General features: G+C 40.3%; 1 protein-coding gene across 2 annotated transcripts in view; it reads right to left on the bottom strand.

The window, feature by feature from the left end:
* The window catches only part of ELP1 (elongator acetyltransferase complex subunit 1), a 56,947-nt gene that overhangs the window by 27,329 nt on the left and 3,188 nt on the right, over positions 1–26,430 (bottom strand). For both annotated transcript variants that reach the window (XR_003610229.2, XM_028108805.2), the window contains exons 2-25: positions 25,632–25,794; positions 24,552–24,704; positions 24,235–24,316; positions 23,695–23,775; positions 19,881–19,966; positions 18,382–18,478; positions 17,994–18,084; positions 16,822–16,945; positions 15,758–15,851; positions 13,227–13,457; positions 12,042–12,212; positions 10,956–11,055; positions 9,069–9,251; positions 6,719–6,825; positions 6,305–6,408; positions 5,591–5,644; positions 5,402–5,507; positions 4,026–4,141; positions 3,587–3,660; positions 2,763–2,841; positions 2,588–2,667; positions 1,074–1,211; positions 879–964; positions 448–596 (exon numbers count right to left, since the gene is read on the bottom strand). Coding sequence is in view for 1 of the 2 variants with exons in the window: in XM_028108805.2 (XP_027964606.1) it covers positions 448–596; positions 879–964; positions 1,074–1,211; positions 2,588–2,667; positions 2,763–2,841; positions 3,587–3,660; positions 4,026–4,141; positions 5,402–5,507; positions 5,591–5,644; positions 6,305–6,408; positions 6,719–6,825; positions 9,069–9,251; positions 10,956–11,055; positions 12,042–12,212; positions 13,227–13,457; positions 15,758–15,851; positions 16,822–16,945; positions 17,994–18,084; positions 18,382–18,478; positions 19,881–19,966; positions 23,695–23,775; positions 24,235–24,316; positions 24,552–24,704; positions 25,632–25,781 (2,736 nt within the window). In the remaining variant the exon portion in view is untranslated. The remainder of the gene's footprint in view (positions 1–447; positions 597–878; positions 965–1,073; positions 1,212–2,587; positions 2,668–2,762; positions 2,842–3,586; positions 3,661–4,025; positions 4,142–5,401; positions 5,508–5,590; positions 5,645–6,304; positions 6,409–6,718; positions 6,826–9,068; positions 9,252–10,955; positions 11,056–12,041; positions 12,213–13,226; positions 13,458–15,757; positions 15,852–16,821; positions 16,946–17,993; positions 18,085–18,381; positions 18,479–19,880; positions 19,967–23,694; positions 23,776–24,234; positions 24,317–24,551; positions 24,705–25,631; positions 25,795–26,430) is intronic.

The raw sequence follows: 26,430 nt of genomic DNA on the forward strand, positions 1-26,430 counted from the left end.
AAGGCTGCAGGAACTAGACCAGACCAGGGGCGCCCAAACTTCCCAACTGCAGCATGCTAAGGTGGGACGAGAGGCCCCAAACCTTCCTATTCTCCTTGTTCCCACTTTCCAGCCCCATAACAAGGAACTGGACGTGAATCTGAATCATTTGCTCTATTTCCTTTATAAGAGAAGAGTTCATTCACACATATGATCATAATCTTACAAATAACCAAGTAACTTTATTTCACTTGTTCCACCTGGCATTCAAAACACTTTGATCAGCCCTGAACTCTGACAGAGATGGGACTTAGAGACAGGCGTCCCGGAAACACCCAGCCCTGCCCCCAGGCCTGTATTCGCTATATTCACTTCAGCAAGACCCAGCGCTGCCGGGGACAGGGTTTCATACTGCCATGACCGCAGAAGCAAGACCCGAAAGGCCGTTCAAGTAGTGACTGCACCTACCTTCTGTGACTTCTCAGCTACCATGAGGACCAAATCAAAGTCATAGGTCCCGAGAGAATGATCATATAACTCATTAACATCTACCAGAAGCAGTAGATACTTCAGGGCCTCTTCAGCACTCACAGCATCAGGAACAGGTGGAGTACTGCCTGTCAGTGTTAAGAAAACAAAACACAACAAAGCCGTTTGGGGAAAAAACCCACATCTCTAGCAATACAACCAAAAAGATAAAGTAAGTTATTTTCTTGACAGAATTGGATGCCATAGGACTTCTTCTGTACATGTTTTGTAGGGCAGTGCTCAAAAAAAACGGACACAGGTCTTAAAATGGCAACCCAAAAGCCCCATACTGTGTGATGGGGCACTGATCATGGTCAGTGAGCTCCCCAGAAGCGTGGAAGGCTGGTGACACACTGTGAACGGGTCTCTACCTTGAAGCTCGTGTACCTTCTGCAGCACAATCTCCAGCTCTGGGGTTGTTTTCTTCACGTGAGAGGTGAGTATGGACAGGCAGTACCTGGGGTGGTAAGTGAAGAACCCCAGAATGAGAAGAATGAACAAGCTGAGTAAGGACAAGAGTACACTTCTATGACTCAAAAGATGCCAACTAATGACAGCGCACATACTTGTGGGGGTTTACGCTCTCCATGGCTGCTCTCAGAGCATCACAGACAATGTCTACTTTTTTCCCATCAGGATCCTTGGACAGCTGGACAGTGCTGGTAACTGGTGGAGGATACATGGTCTTTGTAACATCTTCTTCCCTAAGAACAAGTTATTAAGAGGTCACTAACTGAACACGTGTCCCAGCTACCAAATGATGAACATAGACCCAGGGAGGCTAAGGAGGGAATAAAAATGGCTTTTGGAAAACAGTTTCATCATATTCACATAAGGTGAAAAATGAAGAAACAAACTGAGAAATGAAAATATTTTCATATAAGAGTCGTACAGTGATGTTATAGATGTTTTATTCATATTAGCCCCAAACTGGGTACAGACAGGTGTCCAACTCCAGGGGAACAAATAAACAAATTGTAGCCTATCTGCACTAGGGCACACTACTGAGCGGTAAACATGAAGGAACTAGTGATATCAGCAAAAACACGAGTGAATCTCAAGGTAATATGCTGAGTGAGAGCAGCCTAACTTACACAAAAGAGTAAATACTATATGGTACCACTTCAAGTTCTTCAACAGGCAAAACTCATCTATGGTAAAAAACTCACAACAGTGGTTGCCTAGCGGGTGGGGACAGGACTGACTGACATGAGGTTTGGAGGAACTTTCTGAGGTGAAGGAAATGTTCTCTATCTTAACAGAGGTCTGGGTTACACATTGGTCAGAACTCACTGAATAGTGCATTTATGATTTATGCATTTCACCACATATGAATCTGACCCCCCAAGAATGCACTCTAGTCAGTGTTCCACGAAGTGAAATACTGAGACATAAAGTGGACTGAAGGCTACAAATAACTTAAAATTTGCCTTAAAAAAGATGAATGAAGGGGCACCTGGGTGGCTCAGATGGTTAAGCGTCTGCCTTACGCTCAGGTCATGATCCTGGGGTCCTGGGATCGAGCCCCACGTCTGGCTCCTGGCTCGGCGGGGAGCCTGCTTCTCCCTCTCCCTCTGCCTCTCCCCTTGCTCATACTCTCTATCTCTGTCTCTAATGAATAAATAAAATCTTAAAAAAGATGAATGATGGATGGATAGATAGTACATCGTGACAAAGCAAATACAGGAAAATATGTACTAGAGAGTCTAGATGGTGGTACAGGATGCTAACTGGACAGCTTTCCTTATATGTTTAAAATGTTTTCTTAAGTTGGAAAAAAGTCATTGCAGAAAAACATACCATTTGATTTCAATGTCCTAAGACAAATAGTCTTATATATACACCTAAAAATAGTCAATTATAATTCTAAATGACGTGTTTTCAAGTCTTTTTAAATAGGCTGTTTTTAAAAAGAAGGGAAAAGGGCAAAAATCTATTACAGGTGGCATCTGAGAATTATAGTGATAAAAAAAAATACCAAACACAAAGTTAATTTTTCTCCTTTAGCTATTTATCTGTTTGATTTCCTAAACTAGATAAATTATGGATATAACACTCAGGAATTATTCAAAATACTTACTTCAATTCTGTGAAAAACAAATTAATATGATTTACAGAATCTATCTGTCTTACGAAGGTTTCCACATTTTCAAGAAACACCTACCCCAAAAAAAAAAGGACAAAAAATTTTAGTTCCAATCACATAGGATCAAGTCTTAGGTAAGCTAGAGTTAATATCAGATTTAGAAAGTTACCTTAGGGTTGTGGTCATGAATCAGATTGAGATTAATTCTCAGTTTCCTCATGCATTCAAATGCTTCCTTAAACATCAGTCTGTGAAGAGGCAGAGAGAATGGATGGAAAGGTCATTTTACAAAAACGAAACTCCCTGGATCCAAAACCATTATTATGATACAAACCAGTTATAATTAGATTATAGTCCAAATGCCAAACAACTATTACTGGATTTCTACTCTCAACTCACAGAATGAAAAATCAGGTACCAGATTCGCTTTCCTTCCTAAAAAACGGAACTTAGTCACCACGGCAGTCTGAGGACTATACCCCCACATACACATGACCAAAAATCATCACCGAACTTAGGTCTACTTTCTCTTCAACAAAATGCTAATAAAGATCTTTCTAATACAAAGTTTCCCCAAAATAAATTGACAATGGACCATTTCCTTCACAACAGTGGCTCAGGCATTTTTGGGTCACAGGCTCCTCTGTACATCTGCCAAAAGCCTTAGGCCTTCTGCCCGAATAAATACACACAGACACAGTCTGGTGCAATTTCCCTGGGTTCACAGATCATCTAAAACCCATATGGATCCCCTCAGGCTAGGAAACCCTGTCTTGTATGATGCATTTCATGATTCTTTCTACTAAGAATATTTACCAGACTAGGTAATTATTAAAATCAAAGTGTAGGAGGGAAAAAAGCCTCTGAGAATCTGATTGAAGACGTGTGTAATAGAGGTTTTCTGTACTTCTAAGTTTTAAAAACTTTAACAGAATACTATCTTCACATATACGTTATAACAACAAGCGAACTAGTCATATACATGGTTCTTACTTGTCCAGCCACTTCCGAATCTGAGCTAAAACCAGAGCTCGATGATGAACAACTTCTAAGTTTCCCCTTGGCATCTTAAATAAATCAGAACAATGTTTTTAAGTAAATAGAAAAAATTTAAATACCCAGGATACACAACTTCACCTAACTCAACTCTTCATAGAGAACTACCACGATCCTGTAAAATGAGCACACTTCCAGCAGAATCTAGTTGTGCTCAGTATTTACTTTGATTTCCCAGAGAAGCCGCCCTGCCAGCCTTGCTGGGCACAGCCTGTATGAACACTCCTTTGTATAAAGCTAATGGAGAACCTAGCAAGGAATGGCTTATAATAAACTACTACAAATGATTAAGAAGGCCTAAAATACAATTTGCAAGAACTGTTTTGTATTGACAGCCTAACGACAATCAGAAACACAGCCTGAAAAATCAGCTTACCTGTAATATAAGCTTTGTGTCCTGGGGCACAACAGTGACAATACGTGAACCCCTCTCCACCTTCCGCAGAGACTCCCCTTTAGACAGATGGCTGATGCTCAGACCTGCATGTAATGCTAAAGACACCAATGGCTAAGCCATAAGAATCACTGTCATGATAAGACACTTTCCATTAACTGAGGTCAAAACTGAACATATGATCCAAAATAGAAGAAAGCAGGGTCACCTGGGTGGCTCAGTTGGTTAAGCGTCTGCCTTCGGCTCAGGTCATGATCCCAAGGTCCTGGGATCAAGCCCTGCATGAGGTGCCCTGCTCAGCGGGGAGCCTGCTTCTCCCTCTCCCTTTGCCCCTCCCCTCCGCTTGTGCTCTCTCTCTCTCCAATAAATCAAATCTTAAAAAAAAAAAAATTAAAAAAACAAAATAGAAGAAAGCAATTAACAACCACACCCCTTTGCTCTCCCACTCAACCTTAAGACTAGTAGTCTTTCTCATCCCTAGAACTTGCCCTCTCTCACAGAGCCCATGCATATTCACATATATAGCTTCTCAACTGATTCAGAAAACACAGGGAGGATGCAGTGTCTCTACTTCTTAGCACTATCAGTACAGTATAATCACATCAGTGAAAGATTCCAGTTTCCACATTAGAAGCAAAGATAGTAACTGGAGTTCTAGAATAAGGAAAATACACACACACACACACGCGCGCGCGCGCACACACGCACACACACGGTGGGGGGAGGGGACACGTGGAATTGAAGGAAAAATGGACACAGTTTCCTATAAACCACAAGATGGAGTTTTTCAGCTCTACAATGGAGTGTGGTCATAGTGAGCAAAGGAAGATTACAAAGAAGTTAGAGCCAGTTTGTATCTGTATGGTTAACGCAAAGTAAAATACTGGATTGTTATATAATCCTGAAAAATTCTGTTTAATTTCACAATGTTCTGCTCCAGGAAGGACATTCTCTGGAAGTCTTTGCTAACTCGTGAAGAATATTGAACTGATATATTGTGTTGTGATTAGGGGCTAAGTACTTGAACTCTAAAGGATTTCTTTTCTTTTTTTTTTTTTAAAGATTTTATTTATTTGACAGAGAGAGCGAGCCCAAGCAGGGGAGCGGGAGAGGGAGGGAGCCCGATGGGGGCTCGATCCCAGGACCCCAGGATCATGACCTGAGCTGAAGGCATCACAACCTGAGCTGAAGGCAGACACTTAACTGACTGAGCCACCCAGGCACCCCTAAAAGTTTTCTCATAATCTAGGACTCTATGACAAAAAGCCAAAGGAGGTGGTGAACTTTAAAGTCATCAAGACTTCAAAGGACAAAGGATAATAGAAGAGGGACTATTTTCTACTATACCAAACACTTACTGTTAAATGAAGCATCTCTCAAGCAAAAACACTGGCAGGTATGGGAATGGGTTGTCAACAACAAAAATTCACCATATACTGCAAATGATGTAATATTGGAAGCAACCTACAACAAGGCAAAGGGGAAAGTTAGCTTTATTACTTGAAGGCAACACTGAAAAGTATCCTGCCCAAAACAAGCCTTGTTACCTCAGTGTCATTGATGAAAAAACGACACCTGTCGCTCAGACCAAGGACACATTCCTGCAAAGAAACAAAACTGAAATTACAAACAATTCTAACCAAACTGGTCAAACCTAATTTTTCTATCACATAGTTCTATTGCCCTGTGGTTTCATATCTAAGTCCATGTCAAGACTGAGTACAGACACCCATCCTCATAGCTACCAACCTCTCAGTAGCCAAACACCTCAACACTCTTCCACCACACCATGTTCATTTCCTTCATTCTATCAGAGGGGATCATCATATCTATATTAAGAACAGGGATTAGTCAGCTCTTTTGCTCTGTAACCGCTGTATCCTACCACCCACAGTTACAGACATTCCAATATTTGATGAATGGCAACCTCCTGAATACTACTTTTGAGATTACATTTCTGCTGTCCCCAAATGGTATTTAAATAAAACTCTGATGATCTGTACAACATGGACTAAAAGTCTGCCAACTGCATTTTTCTATCTTTTAATTTATACCTCCAAGGAAAGGAATCAACTAACTACTACATACATGCCGGACAATCTCTTAATCCCATTTCATAGATGAAGAACTGAGGCTCAGAAATTTCTCACTATTGCCCTGAGATTAAGTGGAGACTCAAGTCTATCTCCAAAGCCCATATTCTTTTACCTAATGCCAGCAATTCCTGGGCTACTAAGTGGTAAAGTTTCCTGTTCACTTACCTCTCCTCCAATCATGGCCAATTCAGTCTGTGTGCATGCATAAGGAAACCGAAGAGGAAATCCACTGGGGTTCTTCCATGGTTCAACAGCCAGAGAGGGTGACTCTGCAGGATTGGCAGATGAGGTTTACAAAAAGCTGGTATGCTCACTGTAAAACACTGTCACATCAATACTTGCTGAGACACTTAACATGCAATTGGGATCACTTTCCAAATATATTTTGGAAACTCATTAGAACACTCTGGTCCATTACAGAATACACCTGCCAATTCTACTCTACAGCTTAGGGTTTTCCAGGACAGTTAAAAGACCTAACTGTCAATGTAGCACTGACAAGAAACTCGTAAGTACACATCCTCAAGAATTAAACTTATGTAAGTCATAAACATGCTTTCCGAACGTTCTGATACTCACCCCAAAAGTACTTAAGTATCTGGCCACCAGCCAGCTGCAATGCTACTGACTTGGTCTTGAAATTGCAACACAGACTGATTATGACTCCATCCACTGTCACAGATGAACTGAAGAAATTAAAAAAAAAAAAAGGCAGGAATGGGGGTGTGAACAAACCACTTTTCTCAAAAGTAGTAGCATTTCACTGATTTTGCAGAAACAGGAAAAGAAATAATTTCCCTTTGGGCTGCACTGCCTACTTCAATACAATATACACATCATACATGCATACACATACACACACTGATAAATATTTCCAGCAGAAGGCCAAAGTAATAACCTGTCACATGACAATGTTTTCCATAATGCCAATAAGCTAGGTGTCTAAGCTGTGAGGTCATCACTCCCATTCTGGCAGCAACTTAATACAACTTATAACAGCTTATTGCCTTCATTAGACATGCATGGTATCATTTCTGTCTCCTTAAAATATATACTGCGGTAAATAAAGCAGTGAGTCTGTAAGGAAATGAGCATACTCAGTTATCTCTTATTGTTATCATATTCATTCATGGAAATCTGTGGGTCTTCATTAACTGAGAAGAAGGGAATCTGTTACTGTCATATTTCTTCCTGTGTCAATGAAGAAAGTAGACTTGTCTTAAAAGAAGTGGAAGACGTAGCAATAAAAGCAAATTTTGCCAATGCTAGTATTTATTCAAAGAGTTTTTAGCCAATACACAAAAAACTGAAAATGCCCCAAATTTTGTGAGGATAAATGATCTGCAAATAGATTAAGAGAACAGACTCCAGAGAGAGACTGGCTGGGACTGGATCGAGGCTCTACCTGCATGATGTCAGTCAAGTTACTGAACCGCTCTGTGCCTTAGTGGTCTCAGCTCTAACACAAGAATGCTAATAATACATACTTCAAAGAGGCAGCGTGAGAAAGAAGTGAGTTACCATAGAGAAAGCATTGAAAAGAGTACCTTTTACAAAACTTAAGCTATAATAAATGTAAAATATTAAAAGCTATAAGCTGACTGAGGGACTTTATATTCCCTAAAGACATTAATATTTTATATGAACAAAACAGCCTTTTTTTGAGAAACAAAAGTCAAAGCAGAAATGTTATTTTAAATGACTTCTCATTTCCTTTACAGCAAGTGAGATGATCTAGTTTTTCCTGCAAGCTGATGGTAAAGAATTTCAAATTCAGAGCAGAAATGTGTATAAATTAGGTATTTCTAATGTAAATTGTTCTGCTTTTTATTTTTTTTAATTAAGTTTTTATTTTATTTGTAGTGGTGTCAGTGTTGTATTAGTTCCAGGCATACAACAGAGTGGTTCAGAACTTCTAGACATCAGCCGGGGCTCATCATGACAAGTGCACTCTTTAACCCTCAACACCTATTCCACCCATCCTCGCCCCCTCCATTTGCTCTGCTTTTTAAAAGTAAGCTCCTGGTTAATTAAGTGTTGCACATAGCTAGAACATTTCCTGTATCCATCTGGGTATTCACAAAAGCTTTGTAAAAACACGAAGCACTATGAGGCAAAGATTAGGAGTTAACGACTACACTAGAATATGTTTTGTGTATACAATGGAGAACAGTTGCTAATTTTGCAGCAAGGGTTTTCAGAATTGAAATCTAACTAGGAAACCCTTAACTACAAATGAGTGTGAGGATTAATATCAGCTTATGTTTAATGTGCCAAGTCTTGACATCAGAAGTCTGAGGATTTCTCGGAGCTGTCCACGCAATGCCATCTACCGCACAACGGGGCTTGAGTTAGAGACATTACAGAAAACAGCATCCATTGTCTGAAACCTGTGACAAACATGCAGTCTGAAATCAAAGCAAAACTCAGGGCCAGGGAGCAGTGAAATTTTAGCAAAGAGAAACAGAGATGACTTTCTAGTAGTACATGTAGTCAAGCGCCAAACAGAACACAGAGAAGCCAAAAGCGGCATTTTAAAGTCACCACATCCAATGAAATGCATGCACACAGACCTTATCATTGATTTTAGTAACTAAGAAGGGTGACCACAGTGGCTAATTCTCTTGGGCTAACAATTACCCTGCTGGAATGTAAGTATATGCTGAATTAAAAATTGTAACACATCTTCAAAATGCTTTGCCCCATCTATTAGTATTTGTCCTATGTTCCACCACTTGATGCATTTTTAGGTTTGTATTCTGACATGACTCAAAACTACAGTTAACGCTCTTGCTAAGTGTGTTTAACAAAGCAGCTACTGCCCTCAACCTTGCTCAGTAGAAGTCAAAAGAGTCCTATACCCAGAAAAGACAAAAGTGTAATTCAATCGGCTTATGAGCACACGGAATGCAGGGAAGCGTCACGATACCTAATATTGAGCTGTCCGTGCTCGTCATCCGTCTCAGAAGGGGCCACAGTCAGATGGTGAACGACAGACTGTGCGCTGGACTGACTGTGACTTACAGCCAGGAAAACGTTTTCTTGAATCCAGGTGAGAAGGCTGAGCTTCAGTGGGTTTACTTCTTGACCTTCACCATTCTCAAACTGAATTCTGTTTTAAATATTGAAGAATATCCAAGACATGAATAAAGCCCTAATATCACTGAGATTTTCTTAAATGAAGAATGAACCACCTTGTATAGAGTCAGTTCCTAATTATTTGGAGGGACAAAACCTGAGGTAATGCCAGAACGTTTTTCTATTTAATATTTAGGTTTCTTATATTCTGAGATCTTTAGATTTGAAGAGAACACTTCAGGAAACTGACTACAAAAGAAAATCACTTGCCCCACGTCCTACAGTAACAAACCCCAGAGGTTTTCCACTGTCACCACTTATCAGCATTCAAACCAGGCTCCAGCAGATATGTGGGTCTTGGCACAGTGGGTTATTTTTAAGCATGTCACATTAAAATGACTAATTAGCTTCAGAGGTGGTTTCTTTGGCCTCTAACACCTGCCTCCTGTAGCATTAATACATCAGGGGATAGCACGTTTTTGCCAACTCAGGCAGGAACCCATAATGGCTACTTCTCCTGCCTTTTAGCTTAAATGGCAAATCCTTCACATGCACGTAAACTGTGTCACTACCCTGATCTTCCTACTCAACCAGCTCTCCCTGGTCTCAGTCCCTCCACTGCGTTCTTCCCACGTGGGGATATTCCCACCTCTGGTTCCCACTGATACGTTCTGTTGACCACAGCCAACACTCCCAGTCCGTCTCTGCCAGTCCTAACCTGCTCTCTTCTTCAAAGATCAAGATAGGTATTCATATCCTTCATGAAATCTCCTAAATGACTGGGAGCTATACTTCTCTCATTTAAAAATCAAATTAGACACTAAATTGCTTCACGCTTCCTAGTTTGCCTGAAGTCTGTCCTCTAGTGGGTTCAATACTGTGAAATGAAATAACCCACATAAATGTTCTTTGAAAATGGCTAAGCATTATACAGACAGCCCCCAAATCATACACAGGTTAAAAACTTATACGCGTAAAAAAAAACAAAAAACAAAAAACAAAACAAAACAACTTATACGCGTTCATTAAACATAGTGCATATATTTAAGAAACATATTACTTATGAAATTCACTTATTTTAGTCAGTTTACTGTCCCTATTCATTTATAAATAAATGCGCTCAGGAGGCAGAGTTCAATAATTACGAACATGTGCTTATCAAGTAGAATAGAATCAAATCCTGGATTCTCACAGAAATGGTATTAGAATTAATAATTAGCTTCAGGGTCATTTTACAATACTTATCATGTACCTGAGGTACTCATTTATACCCAACCGTTTATAATCTCCTTTCAGTGGGAAAACACATTCTGATTTCCAACCTGAGAGACTCAAAATGCAGCAACCTAAAGTTGTGGAGTGTGAGACGCGACAAAGACAGAGACCGCAGTCAGTCAGCCATATGTGAACGACACAGACCCCCTCATGTACGTAAGCAAACGCAGCTTGGTCCTATCACCCTCACCTCCACTTTTCCCACGTGGTCTTTCCTGGAGAACCAAGGGCTGTTGGAGGAAATGGGTTCTGAGCCAGCTACCAGCCTGGCTCCACGGCCACTCACCAGCATGTGGCATTCAGATGTACCGGTAACTGATTTCCCCAGCAGCCTGAAAAACCTGGGCCAGGCATTGCATCTACTCCTTGTCCCACTCAGCAACAGGCACAGAACAGGAAGAGTTGGCTGAATTTAGGCCTCAATGCTGTTCCTGGAGGCCCAAGGTAATCAAGAACAACCTACTTGTATCTCTTTTCCAGATGAGGTGTTCTAAGAGAAACTTTAAATCCATTTCCACCTACAGCTCCCAGCTTCACTGTAGGGTCCACATTTGGACTATCACCTAGAACACAAAAATGCAGTTACTATCACAGTAAACTACACACATCTTCCCTGATACTAAGGGTACTGAATTCTGCATTTAACGGGTTCTAGAAGGTAATCCACTTTAGACATAAAGCAATCAGAAACAACCACATCTCAACCTCTTTCTTAAATCTCTGTCTGCCTTTCAGGCTAATTCAGGACGATTTGAAAACAAGGCTGCCAGTATCATGTGCCAGTATAATTTACAACATGATCATAGAACTCACAAATAAAAACACATTTCAGCTTCTCCTGGACATCAGGAAAGCAAACAGCAACTGACAGAAATGGAACGGTGGAAGGACAACTGGATTAGAAGCTAGACCACCTAAGCTGAGATCCTCATCCATTCTTGTTTAAGCAAACTGCAAACACCCTGGCATTCTCTTCCCTCATCTACAGAACGGAAAAACACCAGCTCTGATGCCACTCCTAGGAAAGCTGTGAAATCAACTGGAAATACATGCAAAGGCAATGAGAACTGTAAACCACGTTAAAGACCCAATAAGATACTATGCTACTGGGGCGCCTGGCTGGCTCAGTCGTTAAGCATCTGCCTTCAGCTCAGGTCATGATCTGAGGGTCCTGGGATCGAGTCCCACATCGGGCTCCTGGCTCAGCTGGAAGCCTACTTCTCCCTCTCCCCCTGTGTCTCTGTCAAAAAATAAATAAAATCTTAAAAAAAAAAAAAAGATACTATGCTACTTCCAGGGTGAATGTTATTCTTAAATCACTGACACTTTAACAAGCAAAAGGAATTGCTCTTATGAACCACAGTGGGATAAGACCCCCTCCCATCCCAAAAAATCCCACAAGTCAATTATATATCATCATAATAATGATATTAATTACAAACTCCAAAGTTTTTAGAAACAGTAGAGCTAAGGCAATACCACACTATCATTTGATTTTGTGCAGGAGGGACTTGGTTCAGAACATCCTGGTGACTGTTTTTGAACATACCACATTTATAAACAGAAATCTGGTTACTGGCGTCTAGGACTGCAAGGTCATTACTCTTTTGGGGGTGTGCAGAGAACATGACTTGATTCACAGGGTGTGGGAGCAGCAGTCGATAGGTGCACATGGGAGGTGGAACCACACTCTGTCGGAAGACTGTCACCAATACCCGGTCTGCATAGGAGAGGGAGAAGAAATTAGATACGATATGCTTAATTTGTAAAATGAAGCATCTGGTAGCACAATACCACTAACTAATAATGGGGGTAGAAAATATACAGCAATTCCTAAAAATGTTTGGTGGTTTTTTTATTATAAATAAGCTTAAACACAATATACAGGGAAAATTAAGTGTCAGGGCTCTGTATCTGGCTACTGTCACCTCCAGGCCCAGAGCAGTCCAACTCCTGTGAACAAGGGCAAGAAGGCCAAGGGTTCTAGCTTGAAACCAAGGCCAGCAACCAAGCCAGACTGAACCAAGGGAATGATGCCCTTGAAAATCATTAAACCACTTCCCTATGCATGTTTTTAGTAATAAGACATATCTGATTAAGTCCTCTGGACAGAACATATGATTGTAAAATCAGTATTAGGACTACTACACAGAACAAAATTAGAAACAAGTTTTTCTTTATGTTACCAGCATTAAGTAAACTGTCTTTTCAGATGACTATTTCTTGTCCCAATTCCCTCCCCCTCATCAAACAAAAAACACCAAACAATCCTCATACTAGACAGATGTCTGTGACTTGAACATATTGGAGAGATTATATAAATAACAAGTATTATATCAAAAAGCAAAGCAACCCAATTGGGGGTGTGCAAGGGTCAATGTAAACCTATGGCAGGGCAAAAAGGTAAGGCTAGCACACCTAGCGCCACAAGACACTGCTGTCTTCTTCCATACCTGGGGTCAAAATCTTCAACATCTTCAAAGGCCAGACAAGTAAATTCGTGAAGACTATGGATGGAATTGGGGTGGGCAGGGGTAGGGGTGAGGAGGAAGGACTATGGTTCTCAGGAGAGTACATGCCCCACTAAGGGCATCCCCATGCAGTCAAAACAAAACAGGAAATAAGCAAAAATAAACAAAACCACCAACGCACACACAAATCAAAATTCCCCAGTTGTAGTCAAACCACCACATCCGCAGGCACAGGCTCACGGACACGCTTCCCAGCTCCTTACTTCCATCAATGACAGCCACGTTAGCCAGGTCACTGGAACTCTCTCCCAAGCTGCGGTCAGTCGTCCAGCGCCAGTCGTAGCAGAGGTAATGCCAGCCCTGACAGAGAACATGCAGCCGGGACGGGGTCACCAGGTCCCACCTCAGAGACACGAGCTTGCTCTTCCCGCAGGTGCTGAAGGGCAGACTCTGCTTGAGATACCAGTGATAGTTGCCCACAGTCCAGAGCTGCACTGCAAGGGGAAACACAAGGAGGGCCGTCAAAGGCCAGACGACCAGACTTCCCATCACCTGCTGGACGGGGATGGGGGCAATTGTATCTTTTTCAAATGACCCTTCATGCTCAACCTCTTCATCCAAATAATAATATTAACAATAATACTAGTCAAGAAATAGTTTCCCATGGGGACGAACAAAGGCTAGAAGCACACATGTTCAGGTTGTCTCTACTTTCAAACTTTAGGATCGTGAAGACTGAAAATTACTAGGACAACAGTACTTTATAAAGTGAGTTGTTTTTTTTGTAAAGATTTAGAAAGAAGAAAATTAGGCAATTAGGTTAAAAGTATTAAAACACTCAATCTGAGAGCACGAGATTAGCATCACTATGCTGTATTAGGCTTAGGATGCTGATTCTTTTCCCCCAGGAGCTTTCCCTACAGTTCTGTCCCGGGCCATCTGGTATTAAGCATGACTCAGCTCTCCAAGGAAAATCACCACTTATCCTTTATCAGCAACTGACCCTTCCAACATCTGTTAAAAGAATAAGACCTAATCCTGGGGCGGGGAGGAAATGGGGGAGATGTTGGTAGAGGAGCTAAAGTTCCGGGGATCTGATAAACAGCATGGTGACTGCAGTTAACAACCTGTATGGTACACCTGAAAGTTGCTATGAGAGTAGGTCTTAAATGTTCTCACCATATTAACCAAACTCGGAATTATGTGGAGGATGTTAACCAACTTTACTGTGGTAAACATGTCACAATATACACGTGTATCAAATCATCCCAGTGTACATCTTAAGCTTACGTACTGTTGTATCTCAATAAAGCTGGGGGGAAAAGACCTAACCATGTTGAAACTAACCTTTATTAGAACACTTCTACCTAGCGGTAAGTTGCTAGGTTAGACCACGTGCTCATGCTCTGTGAGGACAGACGATGGGGCTGTTCTTGCACCACACTTTTATCCTGAGCATATCACAGTGCCAGCCACTGCCACCCTGCCTAATCAGCAGTTCGCTCCTCTGGCTGCATGTTAACAATCACCTGGGAGCTTTTTTTATTTTTTTTAATTAAGCACTGACGTATAGTCCCCATTCTAACATGCTGAATCCAACTCTGAAATGAGGCCTGGATGGCATTTTTTTCTTAAAGGCACAGCCAGCGTTGAGAAGGATTGTGTCATGAATGAATAAATGATTTCTAAATAACATTTCAATTAAAGACAAAGTTCTATTGATTAAAAAGTTTGAAAGCCACTTAAAAACTAAGCAAGTGAAAACATTTAACAAAAATGTTCAGTGCATTGCTGTTGATATGAAAAATTATAAAATTTTAAGTGCCTAACAGCATGAGATTTAATAAGCTGTGGCACAAATGAGTATTATATAGCCATTTAAAATGATGCGTATGGGTACCTGAAAAGGAAACATGTCTGTGACATTGTAAATCTACCTGTATCATATACTTAGCAAAACTGAGATCACAGCCGTACTGTTTTATACACATAAAATCTGGAAGACAAGAAAATTTTAACAGTGCTCATTACTGAGCAACAGAATTATGGAAAAACTTTTGTTTCTTTTCACCTTTACTTCCTAATATTTTCACATACCACACATAAACTGACAAATACATATTTACAATCTGATCTACAATAAAAAGGTATAGAGATGATTCTTACATGTAGCTAATGCCGTTTCTCTTTCACTGCTAGTTTTCCTGTGTCTAGCACTTTAACCTCCTGTAGTAACACCATCCATGCACAAAGATGGTTAGTTTTATGTCACCTCAGCTAGGCTATGAGGTCCAGCTATTTAAACAGACACTAGTCTAGATATTGCTGGAAGGTATTTTGTAGATGTGATTACCCTTCACAATCAATTAACTTTAAATACAAAAGATTATCCTCCATAATGTGAGTGGTCTCATGCAGAGAGCTTATGGCCTTAAGCAAAAACTGAGGTTTCCCAGAGAAGGAATTCCTCAAGAATGTAACACAGAACCTGCCTGAGTTTCCAGACTGCAGGCCTGTCCTTACAGATTTAAGACTCAAGACTGCAACATCAACTCTTAACTGAATTTCCCACCTGCCAGCCTGCCCTGATTCTACTTGTCTAGAGAACCCTGACTGATACATGACTAAAACCCATAAATAATCAAAACCAAACCACTCCCTCATCTCCACCTAGCCCCTTAGTTACCTCTGATTCTACTACAGGACAAGGTAGAGGGAGAAAGGCAACTTCACAGCCTACCACTTTCAACTAGATTTTATGTGGCATAAGGCTGAGACACTAGCGCGGTCTTACCATAGGTTTTTAGAGTGCAATTTTCTTCCCTCTGAAGGTCTTCCAGCCAAACTGCAAGCACAGTGGAATCTGCATTCCAGAACAGGCCATTTACCTAGTAGGGAAAAAAGACGTGTCATTGGCTTTTACCTATGTATATACTTCAAAATCTTTACCAGAGCTGAGTTCCCTGCTCTCACAAACCAAATAATCCCACTACTTGAGCTGATCCCAGGCTATAAATTATGAACTTATAGAATCATTAAACAAATCTAGGTAATATGTCATTATACGGAGAAGATGTTTAAAAAAGGCATTATGCTTAAAAATTTAAGACTTAACAAAATACAAGTTGACATTTTTAGACAATCAGGGAATATTGAACATGGACTAGGTATTAGATAATACTAAGGAATTACTAATAATCTTGTACGGTGTGATAATGGATTTGTGGTATTATAAAGAAAAATGTTTCCTTACCTGTTAGAAATGAATATTAAAAATACAATTTCTAAAATTAAAACCCCAGGAAACAAAACCGTGTGCATGTGTTTAGGTTAGAAAGTGGTGACTGGGCAAAAACTACAAAATGCTGGTATCTGTTGAAAGTGAGTAAAAAGGACATGGGCATTCATTAAACTTTTCTCTCAACTTTTAGGTTCAATTTTTAATTTACATGCAACAAAATTTTAAATTATGTGTATGTTTACATAATTAAAGCTTACCATCTCGAGTTTCTGCTCCAGTAAAAATCCTAATGATACACAAGCAGCTTAAGGTTTAAATGTTATTAATGAAAAGTATCTACCATTGGAAGCATTACGCTTTTGTCCAGAAAAACAATACAAAGGAGAATTTCTATTTCTATCTGTATTTTACCTAGGGTAAGAAAGAATGCCATTTCTTCTTTGCAAAAGATCCTTAAAAAAAAAAATCTCTCTTTCAAAAAAAATTCATTTATAAGAACCCAATATTTTTATTACTGTCTACTCTAGAGTTTCTCTTTACACGCCCGGATCAGATATAAGCCTCTATAGCTATGGGAAGTCCTCTCAATTTGATGGTGAAACAACTCAGGCACTTACCTTAACCTCATCTTTGAGGAAAGGAAGCGTAAAATGTCCGTGAAGAAGGCCATTTTTCTCAAAAAACACAATATCCTGCTGATTGGGTTTCTCTTGTGTAGATGCAATCAAACTACCTGAGGGCCTTAAAGCAAACCCTAAGTGTTAGGACATCCGAAAGTGCAGCCAGCTGGCTAAGAACAAGATGAAAGTCAGAGAAACGATTCTTCCAACAAAAAGTCTCTATCCAGGAAGGTTTAAACCCCACACGTCTCTTGGCAAGCACTTCAGCCTCGTGTGGACTACACCTGCCCAGAGGAGAGAGTGCCTCTTCCTAATCTGCACAAAGGCTCCATTTGCCCACAAAGACTTACAAATTTAGACTGCACCAATGTGACTTTTAAGTAAAACAATAAATTTTTTAAACTATTCCAAATATAATATCCTATAAAAACAGTGTATTTCTCCTTCAAGTATATGACTTCAACAACTATTTCACACTCGGGTAGGTATTTAAGACTTCTCAATCTGCTTAAAACATCCCAATTACCTCATCTTATTCATATTTGCCTCTAATCCAAATACCTTTCTCTCTCTGCTCTGTCATTCAATTGTCACTCAAATAATGGTGGGAAACATGATGTCTAAAACCCAGAGACCTAGGGGTTTGGCATATAACAGATGCTACTGAGACAGGAGACATTTCTTTGGTCTTTACTCAGGGCAGCTGCAGACATGGGACACGAGGTAAACTGAGCCTGAATCCAGCCTGCATGTTCCTTGGCAAGCAGAACCCTCTAGCGAAAGAGCTTGTGGCTTGTGCAGAGAAGAGAGCCCTTTTCCTAGTTTTCACCAAAGCTCCACTGCCCCACAGAGCTTTGTAGACTATGACTTCCCTTGTAAGCACCACTTTCTGTCATAGCCAACGGCTTCATACAGGCCCGCCCTATTAGCTATAAAACGTGTGGGCCTTGGAATGATGATATCTGTGAAGAAGCTCTGAAATCTACTATTCAAATTGAATTCAGGCTTCAGAAAAACTAGAAAGAGAAAGATACAGGCTTATAGCCAAATGAGAAGTTAATATCCTCTTGTGTTATATAAACACCTGTACTCAACAGGTACCACCACCCCTACCCCAGTTCCAAGATATTCTCTGAGGAAGAAGTTACAAGGTTTCTTCTCCCACTCACTTCCAAGCCAGAGCTGGTCCCAGTCCGGCCACAGGCTCACTGGTTGACTGCAAAGCAAACTCTCGGTTCCATACTCTGACCTTCCGGGCTCCTGCATAGCAGGCAGAGTTAAAATAAACAGACAAACTTAAAATGTTGTCAAGTCAGAACTATTCAAACATCTCATTAATAAAAACTGCCAAGTAGATTAATCTTGTTAAGAATTTGTACCCAACAGGTAGGAGGCTGGACCAGATGACCTCAAAGAATTCTTGCAGTTCTTATTTATCTAAATTCATTTAATGTCTAAACAGCACCTTATATGTATAATTTTAGAAAGCAAAAGGAAGAAAATTTTCTTGAACTTCATAAAATAAAATTTCTTTTTAATTGCAATTTATTTCCATACCTGTCTCTGGGCAAACAACACTCACAGCAAAAAACTGGCCATCACCACGCCATGTCACTTGTGGTCTATGGTCATCCCACGGCAAAGCCGACTCGTACTAAAGAGGGGAAGGAACACAAATGTTACTGGAGGACTTAAATGGCCCAGAATCAAACAAGTCCCAGGCTATTAAAGTTAAATCTTTTATATGAGATTTCAACTATCTAGAAAACCAACTTCACAGAATCCTCAGGAACCCTTCTAAAAGGCCTTAGACCCAGAAATCATCAAGAAAAGAGAACAAAACAAAATCTGTCTTCAGGCATAAAAAAAAGTGGCCTCCAATCAGAGCAACAGAGGAAAAGAGCTGTAGATCCGGATATTCTGCCAGGTAAGTAGAATAAGGAAATAAATGTTTTGTTTATCTAAATGTAAGAGGATAGAGTTCTGCTTCTTTGATTACTGTGTAAGCTTCACAACAGTACACAGACGAGTTAAGAAGATGAGAGGAAGGTAGGCAGGGAAAACCAGAGGCAGTGAAGGCAGCAGCAATGATGAAAACACAGAAGAGTTCTATGTTCTGCAGTATGGGAAGAAGAAAAGTCTCCAGTGACACCTGCATCTCAATCCTGAAGGCCTTGAAGACGGGCTGACTCTGTGGAGTGGGGAACAAAGGACCACCCAAGCACCTATTCCAGTAATAGGGTGCAGCAGAATGGCACCAGCACCACGGTCTGCATGAGAGGGAACACACAGGTAGCCTAACAAGACCTATTCTCAATGACACAGCCCTACAGCAGAGAACATAAACCTCCTCTAGTGAATGGTTAAGAGATTACAGATGAGTTACATGGAAGGTGGCCAGAAATCGTTAGAAAGAAAAATGTAAATGACAGGTGGTGTATTATTGATCCACCTGTCCCATGGAGCTCACGGAAATGTCTACATGTAACATAAATGATATGCTTCCATTTGCTCAGCCCAAATCTTGGGATCATTCTCAATTCTTCTCTCTCACCCCACATTTAATCTATTATCAGTAACTCCTATAGTTCTACCTTCAAAAGGTATTCATAAAAAAGGAAAACAAAGAGTTTCATCCAAAGGGAAAAACCATAAAAAGTATCTAATATATATATGTAGGAAAAAAGTATGAAAACACGCATGAAATGATCAACAGTGAATTAAGGACAACAGCTATTTCTGGGAAGGAAGGAAAGAGTAACAGGAAAGGATAAACAAAATGCTTCATTTCTATCTGTAATGATATATTTTTTAAACTGAATATTGGTTATAGTATTCTCTATACAGAAAAGAAATTACAAAGCAACCTGGCAAGGAAAAAGGGTCTTTCTAGAATGACTCATTCCCTGAGGGCTCAAAACTATTTCAGTTTTACTAAAGCACAAGAGCTCTGTCCATTATTAGCTTCTAACAGGACACCTAGAGTTCCTGGTAGACAGCAAAACTTCTATTTGTTCCAGTCAAGGTTCTGTATCCATCAGACCAATCAATCTTACCGTTTGCACCTGAAAGGCTGCTTGCCGGCCTTCTGATCCATGGAACTGCGTCTCCTTCCTGCCCCATCCAACAGTGATAAACTTGCCTAGGGAACAATTGATGGAGAACATGCAAGACAACCAATAAGCTAAATGAAATGAAATAAAAGGAGTTTCATTGCTATTCTTTATTAAGTTAGTTAGTGGTAATTACTTGGGTCCTCCGAGACCTCTCAATAAATTGACCAGCACTCAATATTTGAAAAACCAATATTCCATATTATACGCAGCAATGATTTTTGAAGAATTTGAAATGGCCTTATATGGGAAAGCACTTTACTGCCATTTTATATATTCTAAATTCCCTTGATGACAGTCAGCAATTCCCACTTTGCAAGCAAGAAGAATGAAACATGAAGGATTTACAAGACACATCCATGGATAAGAACATTAAACTCAAGACGAGAGCTGGGAATAAAATTCTGATTATAAGCACTCAATCAACTAAATGTATCCAACCTATCAGTGGTGAAAGGAACTGCAGATTATGGAATTCACTCCTCACACAGACACAGACTGAGAGAGACCCTCCAGTAGAAGAGGCCAAAATTAGAACACAGGGTATCTGCCTTCTAGCCTGAGGTTCTCTCTAAATCGTAATGTTTCTCTTGCATAAAATAAGAAATCAGAGATGCTAAAATAATGCAGCCCCCTATTCCTGGAGGAGGATCAGGCATCACTCGCAACAGGTACTACAGAGATGTCTCTAAAAGCTTCAGCCAGATCCAAAACCCAATACTTCCCTCCTGCCACTGATTCTGATGAAGCAGGGCTATTTATAATTTCTATATATTATGGGTCAGCATGACCATTTCCTGTCTGCTTCGCATGGGCCCATGTGAGTACTATAATACCTCAAAGCACACCTTGCAGCTGTCTATGAACAGCTATGCGCACCCCGGTGCACACCCTTGTGCTTCTGAAACTTTCCAGAGAGATGTAAAGGACCAAGGAATGAAGCAAGAGAACTTTTCCAATGGGATCAGACAGTAAGTGGTGGGGTTATAGCAGGGATCAGCAAACTACAGCCTATGTCTAATTTACGAATTAAGTTTTATTGGGGGCACGTGGGTAGCTCAGTAGGTTAAGCGTCTGCCTTCAGCTCAGGTTATGATACTGGGGTCCTGTAATCGAGCCTCTCATCGGGCTCCCTGCTCAGCAGGGAGCCTGCTTCTCCCTCTACCTCTGCCACTCCCCCTGCTTGTGTGCGTACTCTATCAAATAAATAAACTACATCTAAGAAACAAGACAAAACAAAGTTTTACTGGAACACAGACATGCTCGTTCCTTTATGTATTGTCTATAATTGCTTTCGCACTACAACAGCAGAGGTAACTGCAACAGAGGCTAAATAGCCTGCAAAGCTGAAAATAACTGCTATCCAGCCCCTCACAGAACAAGTTTGTCAACTCCTAGGTTAGAGGAAAAATACCTATTCACAGCTCCACAGAATGATTTTTTTGTACTGACAAATATATGTCTAAGACCTAGGATGCTAACTTGGACCCTTTCTCCCTTGACTTACACTCTATTATTAGGCTTCTTCTGAAAAAGTTAGAGGGGTTAGCCAGTCCCAGTGCACTTTCCATCCAAAGGTGTGCTGGTTACTTCTTCTATCACTACTTTCTTCAAAAATGGATGCCCAGGAATTCCACCACAGATCCTAGACTCTTCTAGCACCATACCTGCTCCTGACCAAATTCACCTCCTCCCAAGACTGGAAAGATTCCCTCCATGCCACTGACTCCCAATCCACAGGTTTGCCCTATCCTGAGCTTCAGCTCCTTATGTCTGCCTACTCCACATGGTAATCCCATAAGGTCCTTAAACAAACCAGAACTCACGAGCTACCGCTTACAAGCCAGCACTTCCCCACCCATCCTCTCAGTTACTGGCACCTTTATTCCCATCACCTGAACTTCTGACTAGAGTCCCACTAAACTCTTTCTTCCTCACCTTACATACCCAAACCCATTTATTTCACTTTCTTTTTTTTTTTAAAAGATTTTATTTATTTATTTGACAGAGACACAGCAAGAGAGGGATCACAAGCAGGGGGAGTGGGAAAGGGAGAAGCAGGCTTCCCACTGAGCAGGGAGCCTGATGCGGGGCTTGATCCCAGGACCCTGGGATCATGACCTGAGCCAAAGGCAGACGCCTAACGACTGAGCCATCCAGGCGCCCCTTATTTCACTTTCTAAACTGCTATTTCTCAAACTGGCTAGGACAGCAGGGCAACCATGCATACGTATTCCAAAGACATTTCTCAGATAATTCCAAAAATGTATTCCCCTCCTTTCTGAGAATCAAATTTTTCCTGAATTCATTCCTTCTTTTAGCCCACACCCACCTTCCTTATCTGGATTCCTGTAGCACTCCTATCTGATCACCCTGACTCCAGTCTCTTCCCTCTCCACTAATCAACCAATGTATCTTGTGTCATCAAAACCGTTAAAGGCTAGCATCTGTATATCCAAATTCCCTCCCAAACTCAATCAAAATCTATCCTGTTTATTTCAAGCTACACTCATGTCCTGCCAGCAGCAATACCTAAGTACTCACAGCTGCCTGAACAAGCCATGACTTGTCTATGTAGCATCTGTGCCTTGGAATAAGCTAATTCCATTGCTTAGACCCTCCACCCTCAACTCTCACTGACCCAACACCAGTTCGGCCCAGCCAAGACTTAGCTCATGCCAGCCTCCTCTGGGAAGTCTTCCCTGTCCACTGCTCCCTTCCTCCCCTCATGCTACCCTAATACCTGCACATCATGTTATTATGGGACTTCTCAAAAGAAAAGCTGAATTATCCACAGCACCAAACACACTGCTGTGTTCATAGTACCTACTCAAAAATCACTTCTGAATAAACTATTTTTGAATGAATAAATGAGTAGCAACTTTCTAAATGATTTCTCAGAGTTGGGAGAGCAAGAGGGCATGAGGTCAGGAATCAGCAAAAGTTAAAATCCCTTCTCCCCCCATCCCTCTCCTCAATCAGGCCATCTATCTGGTGCCCTCATGTTGGTCAGAGCTTCTTATATACAATAAACATCTCTCCCCTTTTTTTTCTTTTAAAGATTTTATTTATTTGACAGAGAGAGACACACAGCGAAGAGAGGGAACACAAGCAAGCGGAGTGGGAGAGGGAGTAGCAGGCTTCCCACGGAGCAGAGAGCCCGATGCAGGGCTCGATCCCAGGACGCCGGGATCATGACCTAAGCCAAAGGCAGACGCTTAACAACTGAGCCACCCAGGTGCCCCATCCGTTCTCCCCTTTCAATACTCCCAAAGCTCCAAGGCCCAAATCACCTCAGCTAGATCTTAGCAAGAGAACAATCTGATGGTTCCCATGAAAATGTAGAGTCAGGTCTAATCAGTAGGAACTAAAAATCAGCCTTCTATCCCACCTCTCTTGTTTTTGCTCCAAAACTGCACCCCAGAAATGCTCTCTTTATTTTAGCTAACATAGTTCCTTTCGTTGAAGCCCCAGCTTAAGCCTATCCTGAGGTTTGGGCAACAACTACGTAGGTGGCATTAAGCAGATTTCTGTTCCCCAGGTTACTGGCAAAGTGAACTCTCAGACTTGGAGAGGCACCACGGGTATGCCTTTTACAGTCTGGAATGGGCTAAAGGGATGGGCTTATCAGACATTTAATGCACAAGACTATATGTTTCATAATTCTTTGGGTTTATGATGCGGCTATTAGTGTACAAGAAAATGATCAAACTTGAGAGGAACTTCAGATCACAAAATGTTTCAAAGCTATACTCACTTTCACCAAAATCATCCTGGTGGATCTGCTGTTCCATGATCGGTTCAAAGTCTTTTGTCATCATAATTAGGGTCTGTTGACCTTGGGTGGGCACAAACAAAAACAATTTTGTTTTCATGTAACAAATTTGCCATTTCGTAAGTATCTACAACACTGGAAGCTACAGAACTGGAGTGGAGGAGTTTAGAGTCAGAATATGGAAGACATAATTCATTCTAAATATTTTGATTCTCATTTGAAAAAAGAAAAAAAAAAGCTTTGACCAGATAAGTTACCTAGTGCTTATTCTCAGCCATTTATGTATGTAAAATTAACATAAAAGTCTACCCAGCCCTACTCCACTAACTTCAACACTTCACCAACGTATCTCTTCAAACACATACCTCATCAAGGGAACCAGTTTACAGAAACTCATCTGGATGAAGAGACTTAAAAGAAAACAAGTAATTTTTAAGAGCTCATGAGAGCTCCTAAAAGAGTTTTAAGATATTTGGAGTCATGTTTTATAAAAGTCACAGGGAGAGACAGTAACAAGCTTACCTGTAGCAAGAAGCACGAGCTCTTGGTCAGGACTCCAACTCATGACAGAGATACCACTGGCTACACTCCCAACGCATTCCAGCTGCATCAGTGGACAAAATCGAGTTTTTGAAATACAGCTGAAGTACAGCTGAAATACAGCTAAAGCCATGCTGACAACTTTTTGTAAAGAAATACATAACTCAAGGACGCTAATTTGCAAAACGCTTAAATGTAATATTTATGCATTAGCTCCTGATTTTTTAAGCTTCTACACACAACACGCAACTTGTTTGAGGATGCTTGAGAGTTCCTCCTCACTGGACTCCTCCACTTACATGGCATGTGCTGAGACTGCAGAGTATGACATCTCCAGAGGCTGTGGCCACACACACAGACTCCTGATCCAGCAAGTCCTGAATACCAACAATGCAGCCACTTCCACCCTCTGGAAGAAAGCCTTCAGCCACTAAAGAAATTTCATTTTTCACCTTTCACCAAAACAAACACATAAACAAATTAGGCTAATCTATTTACAAGAACAAATCATAACATTTCCAAAACAAATTAATGCTTCCTTTATAATATAAAAGCTTTCAATTTTTTTCTAGATTAAAATCCAAACTTTCATTTGAGAATATCACAACACTACTGTCTTTAATTAAAAAAAAAAAGGTAATGGGACCTTTTTGCCAAGCAAGCACTAAACAAAAGCAAGAATGGTCTCTTAAAAAAAAGCCCAATAAACATGAAGCTAATAACTATGGTTTTCTAAAATTTTTATAGTATAGGGGAAAAGAACTAAGAATGTAATAACCTAAAATACATTACTAGCAAAATATAATTAAGGGAAGATCTCAGAATCAACTCAAAGATTTTTTAAGTATGTGTATACATACACACACATATACATACACATATGTACATATACATGTGTATGTATATACATAAATATACGCACACATATACATACATATGCATATATACATATACGTATACATAAATATACACACACATATATATACACACACACACTCAGGATCCAGCAGTGAAGATTCTGATTTAGTTGACATAGGATGGAGGCTGAAACACAATTTTAAAAAGCTCTACAGGCAATTTTCACTTGCATTCCCAGTTGAGATTCAGTTATTTACATGATGAAAGGGTAAAAAGTAGGGCACCCAAACAAAATATAAAGCCAGAATTTTGCCAACTTACATTTCAAACAGAAACAGAGTTAAGGGTAGGTTACTATTTAAGTAATGTCTAATATGACCTAATATAAAGCAAAGGGAATGTCCATTTAGGAGAATATGAATTCAGTAAGATTTAAACTAAAGACAATCTAGGGGAAGCAGGTTTGGAAAAAGATAAGTTGAGGGTCCTGCAAGTGCTTGCATTCTCCATCACTAACTTACTTCTCTTGTGACAGGGTCTACTTCTATCAGTCCATGGTCTGAGCCGATGAGCACTGTCTTCTGTTCAGTTCGGAGAGAGAAGCACTGAGGTTTCCCCAGAGCCTGAATATCCCTGTACTCCAGGATCTGAAATAACTTAAGATTTCTCATGATGAAACAATTCCTGAAAGAAAAGTACAAATATCCCTTGATGAAGAACTACTCTGAGAGAAAGGAATAGCTTACCAGTGATAAATGACACTCATAGAAGCAAAATGATTCAGGGGTAGGGATGTGGTAGTTAGAATAACCAAAAAAAAAGAAAGAAAGAAAAAGAAAAAGACCTAATCTGAACCCACATAGGGCGTGTGGTAGCAACCTCACCAACTCAGAGTGCTTATCTATGGTCTACAAACTGAGGTTCTGAAATCTACTTTACATTCTTACTCTTTGGGAGAGACAAGATCCTGAACTTCAGAATTTTTTCTTCAAAAAGATTTAACATCAGTTATTCCTCGGAAAAGTTGAAAACATCAAAATAAATAGGAAAACATTTTATTTTTGCACATATCTTTATAACCTGAAAGATTTATAGAAATCATATAAAAAATCCATACACACACACACACACAGTCAGTTGAAGAAAATCTAGAATAAAATAGCTTTAATATCACCAGATAAATTTATTTGTAAACTGGCTTTATGTTTATGTATTCATTTAAAAACTAAATACTGAAATTAAAGATAGAAATAAAGGTATTTACTAATCTCAGGGAAAAAAAAAGACACTATGAAATTATAGCAGTTTACTTCAAAGTGA

The sequence above is a fragment of the Eumetopias jubatus genome, unplaced genomic scaffold (assembly GCF_037043125.1).
Source record: "Eumetopias jubatus isolate StellerSeaLion01/CBP00866 unplaced genomic scaffold, mEumJub1_p1.0 scaffold_15, whole genome shotgun sequence".
Classification (NCBI taxonomy): Eukaryota; Metazoa; Chordata; class Mammalia; order Carnivora; family Otariidae; genus Eumetopias; species Eumetopias jubatus.